The sequence below is a fragment of the Pygocentrus nattereri genome, chromosome 27 (genome assembly GCF_015220715.1).
Source record: "Pygocentrus nattereri isolate fPygNat1 chromosome 27, fPygNat1.pri, whole genome shotgun sequence".
Lineage (NCBI taxonomy): Eukaryota > Metazoa > Chordata > Actinopteri > Characiformes > Serrasalmidae > Pygocentrus > Pygocentrus nattereri.
In genome coordinates, this window is record NC_051237.1 from 24,974,087 (window position 1) to 24,983,896 (window position 9,810).

Consider the following 9,810-nt stretch of genomic DNA (forward strand, 5'->3'; position numbering starts at 1 on the left):
AGAATTAGTTTCTCTTGCTGTGCCTTTAACACTGATGTACACCGATCAGGCATAATATAATGACCACCTCTTATTGTCCACTTAATCAGCTCCACTTACTGTATAGCTGGTCTTTGTAGTTCTACAGTTACAGACTGTAGTCCATCTGTTTCTCTGATACTGTTACCCTGTTCTTCAGTGGTCAGGACCCCCATGGACCCTCACAGAGCAGGTACTATTTGGGTGGTGGGTCATTCTCAGCACTGCAGTAACACTGACGTGCTGGTCTGAGTGGATCAGACACAGCAATGCTGTTGGAGTTTGTGTAAATGATTGGGAAACACTCCTCCTCACCTCTTAAATAGGAGGACAGACGGAAATGTGTTAGTCATAAAGCCAGTGAATTCAAAAACAATGTCCCTTTATGGACGAAGGAGTGACCAGTGAATGGGAAAATTCCATTTTCAATGATATGGGCCCTTTAAAAATAATAAAAAAGAAAAAAAAAGTAAAGAATAAGACGACACTCGGACAAATGGGTTTGAAATGTTATTTACTTGGATATAGGACTAATATTTGTTTCAGAAAGACAGTGATAATAGAATTGCCAACATTAAAAAGTCACTTTTTCTTACACAACATCATCTCCATCATCTTCGACTTCACATTAAAAACCCCGTCCTGCTGATATGCACCTCCTACAGAGCATTAAAGGGGAATCCCACTGATATTTCAAGACCTAGTTACGAATAATTACATGGTTGAGATGTGTCAATCAGAGTCATTCAGAGCGGTTTGGTGTTTCTAGATAAACTTCCCGAGTCAGAGCTGCTCACAGTGGTGGTGATGGGAACCAGACGTCCCCCTCTAAAAGCTCCTCACAGAAAGTTCCTACATGAGCTGGTTCTGAATTCACTGCCTGATGACTGAGACGCTGTTTTATGAGAGTTTAGAGAACTTCAACTCCATTCATGGTGGAGGGAGACATGCAGGGCGCTGTGCGGCAAAATGGTCCCCAAAGAAAACCGATTATTCCAGATTTTCCATTGTTTTCCATCATCAACATTCCATATGAACTCAGAAGACTCGTGGAGGTTCTCTGGTGGTTCTGGATGGTAAATAAATGTCTGTCTGTGTTGTAGTCATGGCGACGCCTGGTTCCCATCACCACCACTGTAAAGGAATCTGAATCTGCATCTTTCTCCACCACATTTTGCATCAAACCACTCCGAATTACTTTACGAATTACGGAAAAATGTCGAAACATCTGTGGCGTTCCCTTTACCAGCGGTACTGCTTTCACGGCTGTCTCTGGCAGTGAGCAAGTGAGCTCTGCTTTTCCTGCTTATATCAATCTATCGTTCATGCAGCTGACTGAGTAACAGGCTGGACCGGAGCTGTGGACACAGGAATGTGTGTTTATCAGTTACCCTTAGGAAAAAAAAGTCATATATGTTGAAAATATATTAATGTGGATGAAGGTCGTCAGTGCAGTTACCAACTAACCAGCCTGGCAGAGCTACGGAAATGAGTCCGAGAGCGAGAGGATATATTTTACAGGCATCACAACCAACCAGGACAAGCCGCCGCCGCGTTCTTAACCACGCTGGTCGGGTCGTCGTACGTTATTTTAGGGTAAAGCTGTTTCTGGAGAGGGGGCTGTGTGGAGGGCGGGGCTTAAGCTCGTTATTTCCTGCTCTAACACACTTTATTCAGCCTCAGCGTAGATAAAGGAGTGGGGTAAAACATGCTGGAACAGACACAGAGTGAAACTACAGTGCAGAGGACTTTGAACTTGTATACACTGATACTGCCATCAACCAATGGGCTTCTATCCAATCTGCCGCTGTCTAATCACTCCGACCGATTTCTCACAGCCGAAGTATTCTAATGGTGCACACTCGTTTGCTTTGTCTGGAAGATCATTTCCACCGAGCAGAGGAGAAAAATCATCCTTTAATTGTCTTTCTTCTCTTTTTCTGGCATAATGACTTATTTTCTCACAATACTGACTTAATATGTTGAAATAATGCCTTAATATGTCAAAATGACTAGTTAGTACTTTGCAATATTGACTAATCTCCCAAAAATATATTTACTTTCTTGAAATGTGAAAACTCGTTTAGGCAAGCGCTCTTAGAGATGGTTCTTCAAGGGTTCTTTAGTAAGGGAAATGGTCCTAAGCAGAACCATTCGCACGATGAAACGGTTTTCTGCTATAGATGGTTCAAGCTTGACCCCATAACAAAAGAAGAACCCCTATGGGTGCTACATTTAACCAATTTTCAAAAAGGTTCTATTTAGAACCATCTGCAGCACGTTCCAAAGAACCTCGCCGTGACACAACGAACCCTTTAAATCATGAACATTCAAAGAACCACTGCATGATTAAAGGGTTCTTAGCATGACGAAATGGTTCTTCAGACTGATGGAAAATGTGCATGGATGTACTATATAGAACCTTTTTGAAAATGGTTCTACACAGCACCCAAAAGGGTTCTTCTACTAATCACAAGCCTGACACTGTAACAACAGAAGAACCATTCTGAGTGCTATACTGAACCATTTAGATTTAGAACCATCGGCAGCACATTACAGAGAACCCTTTCATGATGCAAAGAACTCAAAGAACTTAATCGTGCAAGTGGTTCTTTGAGTTTTCATGGATCTATACAGAACCATTTTCTTTAGTGAGGAATCCTGGAACGTTCTTTTTAAAGAGTGAAGTATCTCAAAAGCTCAAGAAAAGTCATCATTTTGAGATATTAAGTGAATATTTTGAGAAAATAATTCAAATAAGTCAGTTTGACTCCCGTTTCTAGAAACAAACGGAAGAAAAATGTTCCTCTCTTCCTGGTGGGCTTCCATAACTTTCTCTACTGATTCATTTCCCTGGACTCACAGTCGCACACAAACATCCAGACAAACTACATGTGTAAATATGTACAAAACAAACTTAAATACGGGAGTTTTCTTCAGATTTTAGAGGAAATTTTCCATTTCTGATCCGAATTTGACATCCTGAAAAGACATAACATTAAATGTGGCCTAATTTGACCCACAGTGTTTTCCAGCGTGTTAACTTCAGTAAATAAACAGTCAGGGTGTGGACGTGTGGAGAAGTGCGTCTCTGTAGTGGACGTGGTCTCTTATCCATATTCAATTCAACACCAACATGGAATTTGACCTAAACATTTGCATACGACTGCAGCTAAAGACGGGAAAACCCACTGGATCATTCCGAACAGAAGCCGATGAGCAGCTGCTGAAGCGTCTCTGGCATCTGTTATGTGTTTAGAGTCAGCGTGTCGATCGCTTACCATCAAAAATGAGTGAAAACTGAGAAAACGGCTGAAAAACGACTGTAAATTTAATCAACTACACTAAACGCTAAACGATGAGCAGACAGGCTCGACTTTTGGGTTCCATCCTTCGGCACACAACGTCCACGCAAACTGTTAACGCGCAGCAGGAAGAGAGTCAGTGATGCTAGAACGTCTTGAGGTCCTTTAGTTAGAAGGAAAATTACGTGCAGGCTCGGCCGCGATGACATTATTCTAATGGTACCCACTTTGTAGCCCATTTCCACCGAACAGAGGAGAAAAAAAAAATCTACCACTCATTTTTTTCCTTCTCCGTTTCTGGCATAATGACTTATTTCCTCGAAAGACTGACTTAATATGTTAAAACAATGACGTACTACGTATAAATAATGATCGGCACCTTGCGAAAATCACATGATCCCAAATGCAACCGTTATTTTAACACAGTTTCTCAAAGGCTCAAGAAAAAAAAAATCCCATTATTGATCAATATTGTGAGAAAATGAGTCGATGTCGAGATACTAAGTCAGTCTGACGTTGACGTTGACGTTGCCGGAAACAGAACAGGAAGGGGATAAGCGTTCTCTACCTGAAGGGCTTCCAGGACTTAGTCTACTGAATGTCCATAAACTCTAAACGAGCTGCGGTTAGGTCAGCACAGCTGAAGAGCCCATCAGCGTGCCACCTGCTAGAAGCCGTACTTGGCCTGCGTCTGTCGCCGGCTGACTTTATTATCAGCCCAGTTGTTCTTCAGCTCCAGCTCGCGCTCCTTAGCCTGCAGACGGACAGAGACGATCAGTAACACAGTCCAGCCCTGAGTTCATTCGCTGTGACTCTAATTCACTCCTGAGTCTCCGCTATAACGGACGTTGGCTGACCAGCCCATGACTGCCCCACATTAGATCACATGGAAGATGATCTCCATCTCCTTTTCACTCACCTGATGAATCAGATACGTGATCTGGTGTTTGCGTCTCTGCTGCCCCGTTGGTTGATCTCCTTTTTTCTAGAAACATGAAATTAATAATTTATTGATAATAATAATCATCTATTTTTATAACCCTTTTCAAGATGCTTTCAATGTCTGAGTAAACAAAACATCAACTAGGAATCCAGTTTCCAGTTATTCCAACTGGTTTTCTTTCTATTGTCAATTCATTTCATCACAATCCCTCACTAATTTACGACGACACAGTCCTGCTGGAGGACCAGCCGTCCTGGTCCTGACGCGGTACTCACCTTACTGAAGGACTTCCGTGGCTCTGCTTCCGTAGTCATGTTCTTGGTCAGCCACTGCTGGCTCCCGCTCAGCTGGTCATCTCCTTTAATCTCCAAAAACTTGATTTCTTCTTTCCCACGATTCTGTTTGCCCTGCAACCTGCGGAACTGTGGAGAAAATTCACAAGCAAGTCCCGAAAGAAAGACGTTTGCGGAAGTACTGCATCGATACTTGAAACAAAATGCATCCGTTAAAGGTGCAGTGTGTGAGATTTAGTGGCATCTAGTGGTGAGATTGCAGACTGCACCCAGCTGAATCCCCCTCCCTCATCCCTCCCTTTCCAAGCGTGTAGTAGAACCCACGGTGGACGTCAGGTTTTCTGGAGTCGCCTGTCCTGATTGTGGTTCTCTTCTTCATGTTTTCTCTTCTTTGAGGGTGAGGAGTCACCCTCTCTCGCTTTTATCTTGCACTAAATAATAAATCTGATCCTCCATTTGTCTAAATTTGGGTTCTCAAAAGTTCTGATGCTTCTTGTTTCCTTGTCTTCCAACCGGAGCTACAGCGCCACCAGATTCAACCTGTCACTTCAGCTTAAAAGCGTGAAAGGCGCCCTCTAGTGGCAGCGTTTCTGGTCTGTTCTCGCCTACTGTAGTTATTCTCTAATAAAACATGGTTTTATTTGCTATATTCCTATTTCGGATAATAGAGCCCCCCAAATCTCACACACTAACCTTTAAACGTGCTGAACCGTCGCTGAATATTATTATTTATTACCATATAAATATTATTAATATTACAATTTGAGTGGTTACATATTTACACCGTTTCGAAACAAATTAAATCACTCACTGCTTCGTCGTTGAACAGAGTGGAAGATTCTGGTTCTTCCTCTTCAATGAACCCAGCGCTGTGGTCCTGGTAGAACCCCTCACTGTAATAATCCTGCAACCAAACAATCACAAAAGCAGGTTGTCACTAATGTTTACATAAGCAGAGGGAGTGCGAGTCCTCCTGCATCCAGAATTACACATACGAGGTTTTTCAGGGTCAATTGCAGCCCTACGTTCTCACATACAGCACTTCAGCGGAAACATGTGCTTAAAATTACCAGCAAAGTCAAAATCATCAGCAGATAATCTGCCAAGCCCGCCGACATGTGATGACACACGCACTGATCTCCAGAGGAGTTTAAGGTTCTGCCCTCACAGCACCTGCAGCACTACAGAAATTAAGCTTCTATTCCTCTATAACGCTGATTTGAGTTTATTAAAATGTATCCGTCAGCCTCGGAATCGGAATCTAACAGTTTCCGTGTGTGTATCGGATATCGGCAGCGATTCCCATAGCGCTGCATCCCTTCGGATAGCAGGACATCAGAAATCACAGTGACACTTTGAGCGTCACTTAACAGACTGTCAGTAACACATCAAACACATATGAGGGTTAGGACTAGGTTTATTAGGATTAAGGTTAGGGTTTGGATTAGGTCCAGGATGAGGATTAGGATTAGATTTTGGGTTGAGGTTAAGATTAGGATTAGGTCCAGGATGAGGATTAGGTATAGATTTTGGGTTAAGATTAGGGTTAGGATTAGGGCCAGGATGAGGATTAGGATTAGATTTTGGGTTGAGGTTAAGATTAGGATTAGGTCCAGGATGAGGATTAGGTTTAGATTTTGGGTTAAGGTTAGGGTCAGTGTGAAGATTAGGATTAGATTTTGGATTAAGATTAGGGTTAGGATTAGGGCCAGGGTGAGGATTAGGATTAGATTTTGGGTTGAGGCTGGGGTTGGGATTACAGCCAGGGTGAGGATTAGGATTAGATTTTGGGTTGATTAGGTCCAGGGTGAGGATTAGGATTAGATTTTGGGTTGAGATTAAGGTTAGATCTACAAGATATTTACATCAGTGTGTTCAGATGCTTCACTACTGCTACTGCACTAACATGTTGGTGATTAATAAAGTATTAATAGAGTAATAGAGTATTAATAACACATCTACAAAGGAGCACTCCAAATAAAGTGCAACTGAAATCACTGCTGTAGGTCTGAAGCAGCTGTACCTGTGGGCAGGGTTTTGGTGACGGGTCCTCCGTCTCCTGATTTTGGGTCTGGTAATCATCTCTCTGAAAATCAGCCCAGGCGGGTTTGGTGTGCGACTCTGCTTTGGAGCCGAAGTCGAGGGGGGCGTCCTCCATGCTGGGAGGAGGGTGTAGGGAGGGGGCATACGGCTCAGCTTCCGGGTAAGGGGCGGCGGCGGGGAGCGTGGAGCTCTCCGGGAGGGAGAAGTAGTTTTCCGGAGCGAGTTCATCGTCACTTCCCTCCTCGTCGGCCGCCATCTGCCGGGCCAGCTGCAGCGCTGCGGACTTCGCTGCGGCCTTAATAGCGGACGGAGACGGGCTGGTTCCAGAGACGGCCTGCGAGCCCGGTTTCCCTTTGGACTGCGGCGCAGGCGCGGGCCGTTTAGTGAGGGTGTGAGGCACCAGGGGGCGCTGCGTTTCCTTCAACACCAGGTTTTTAGGTTGAGGCAGCAGAGACGACAGACCACCACCCTGAAAATTAAACCGAACCAAACATGAGTCAGAGTTCAGGAGCAGCTAACCTGTTACCAGAAAACAAAGACTTTAATGAGTTTGGCTATGAACTTAATCTTGGCTTAGCTAATATACATATACAATATTCTAAATATGCGAAATACCCCCCTGGTATTCAGGGGTCCCATGCTGGCTGCAAACTCCCTGACCACAGCAGCGCTGGTGCAGTAGATTGTTTGTTTGACACGGACTGCTATTGCTTTGTATCACCACAGGGGGCGGAAGTGGGACAACAGGTAAGGACGATGACGGCGCTGCTGCCAGGAACACGCCGTAGCCTGATGTTATGATGCCACCATCTGAAAACGGAAGGAACCAGACGCTGAACCGCGACTCACCTGAGCTCCCGCTTTCTTTCTCACAGGTTCATCTTCATCGGAATCTGACTGATGGAAGAACAACAGACACATATTTCATTACTCGGACACATCAGACCAGCGCTTCTCCCACCATCCCGACATTCTCATCACATGCATCACGGTGTCTAGATTATCTGAGGTTCTAAGTTTCAACAGAGGAAATACAGAGAACCAGCAGCGGCACGTTTATAAATACTATTAAAAACTACGAATACACTGATTCTGTTTCACTGACTGTGTTACATATTCAACCTGCACTCAAGCACGTGTGTGTAAACACGTAATGCTGAGTAATTCTGGTATTCTATTAAAAAGCTGACATTTTCAGATCTTCACATATATGAGTATGTCTACACTCGTGTGTGTGTGTGTCGCTGATGTCAGAACCAAACCTCGTATCTCCATTCGTTTTTCATTGATGTCATTTTCATCAAACGCCTGTTGCTCTTTAGATTGTGTGTAAATTTCACGACGAATGGACCGAAAGAAACGGCCCAAAATAACTCAGAAAGACGTCTGGTTCCATTGACTTCCATTAAAAGTACAGTCGGTTTTTTCCTTCTCCTGTAAAGTTACCATTTTGGAGATGCAAGGTTTTGTTCCAACAATAGCAATGTACACACACACATACATACACATACACACACACATACACACACACATATATATATATATATGTGTGTGTGTGTGTGTGTGTGTGTGTGTGTATACACACACGTACATATATTCATATACGAGACATTAAATTAGCATTTGTTATGATACCATCATGATACGATCACCAGCCCTGGTCCTGGACATCTGTCCAGAGTATCCAGACATCCCTTCTAACGGGTGAATTCAACTATTCCCAGGTGCGCCCGTCCAAAACCGATCCCTCAACATCAGTACCTGACCTCACTAACGCTCTAATCAATGCTGAACGCAATCAAATCCTCACAGCAATGTTACATCTGGTGTAAAGCCTTCTCCCCAGAAGAGCTGAGGCTGTTACTGCAGCACAGGCTCACTATCAGCACCTTCACTTGATTAGAAGCGCTGGAGACCTTCCTGCAGAGCCCAACAGAACACCTTCAGAAGTTCTAGATAAGCTGGACCAGCTGTGGTACTGATGCTGGAGATCGGATCTACAAGAAGCGCTCTAAATCACCAGCAGGAGGGGTTTGAAAAGGCCTCCCAGCACCAAGACGCTGAAACTGGCTTCTTCTTGTTGGAATTTTCCGTTCCACCTTAAATGGTGCAGCAGTTACAGTTGCACAATGGAAGTGCTGCAACATTTAAGGTGGACCGGAAAATTCCAAAGAATCGAATTAGTAGGTCAGACTCACACTCGCTGCGTTGATCTCCGGGACGGAGATTTTCACCGGCTCCCCGCGCTTTCTGGGCCTCGGCAGGTCCAGCTTTCTCTCGGCAGGAGCCCGGCTCGGTTCGGGTCGCGTAGCCGCGGGACTCGGGGCTTCATCGCGGTCGCTGTCGTCGCTGCTGTCGTAGCAAACCAGAGACATTTCCCAGCAAACAGGCGGTTCACTCCAACACTTTAACCCCCTTTCCGCTCGAACCTTCTCCCTCACCGCGCTGGAAGAGCTTTTCACTGTCCAACGAGCCCAATCTGTTCATGTGGCCACGATATAAACATGAATTCAGCAGCTCCTCGGTCCGGATCCGTTTCTGGACTCTGCGCTTCTCCTTCTCAGTGTCCTCACAGATTATATGCCTGGAGAACACATTATCAGCATTTTGTCCCGTAATCGCCTTATTTTGAGGAAAATGAGCCGCTGTTTGGTTATAAAAGTGCGATTAGCCTGTTAGCGGCTAAAGCATCTGTAAACAAAACGAGGCTCTTCTCCCTCCCCCTTTCGCGGGCTCTGTGCCAGGGCGCCACCGCGCGGTGTGGAGGAGAAGCGCGGCAGTTCCTCCTCATTAAAGCCTCTCATTAAACCCCTTCATTAAACCCACTCATTAAACCCCTTCATTAAACCCCCTCACTAAACCCTCTCATTAAACCACCTCATTAAACCCACTCATTAAACCCCCTCACTAAACCCACTCATTAAACCCCTTCATTAGACCCCCTCACTAAACCCACTCATTAAACCACCTCATTAAACCCACTCATTAAACCCCTTCATTAGACCCCCTCACTAAACCCACTCATTAAACCCCTTCATTAAACCCCCTCACTAAACCCTCTCATTAAACCACCTCATTAAACCCACTCATTAAACCCCCTCACTAAACCCACTCATTAAACCCCTTCATTAGACCCCCTCACTAAACCCACTCATTAAACCACCTCATTAAACCCACTCATTAAACCCCTTCATTAGACCCCCTCACT

General features: G+C 44.6%; 1 protein-coding gene across 1 annotated transcript; it reads right to left on the reverse strand.

Annotated features, from left to right (window-relative positions):
• Positions 1 to 1,953: 1,953 nt before the first annotated feature.
• Positions 1,954 to 9,348, reverse strand: prcc (proline rich mitotic checkpoint control factor). The gene is made up of 7 exons (XM_017687353.2): positions 8,801 to 9,348; positions 7,452 to 7,499; positions 6,583 to 7,071; positions 5,371 to 5,463; positions 4,542 to 4,688; positions 4,243 to 4,308; positions 1,954 to 4,077 (listed from the first exon to the last, which is right to left on the reverse strand). Exons 1-7 carry the CDS (start codon positions 8,975 to 8,977, stop codon positions 3,991 to 3,993), a joined length of 1,107 nt encoding a protein of 368 aa, XP_017542842.1. The 5' UTR covers positions 8,978 to 9,348; the 3' UTR covers positions 1,954 to 3,990.
• Positions 9,349 to 9,810: the final 462 nt, after the last annotated feature.

Coding starts and splice junctions, on each gene's coding strand:
- prcc (XM_017687353.2), bottom strand. CDS start 8,977: ATGTCTCTGGTTTGCTACGACAGCAGCGACGACAGCGACCGCGATGAA. Junction 7,500..8,800: donor CGGAGATCAACGCAGCGAGT/GTGAGTCTGACC, acceptor TTCTTCCATCAG/TCAGATTCCGATGAAGATGA. Junction 4,689..5,370: donor CTCTGTTCAACGACGAAGCA/GTGAGTGATTTA, acceptor TTTTCTCCACAG/TTCCGCAGGTTGCAGGGCAA.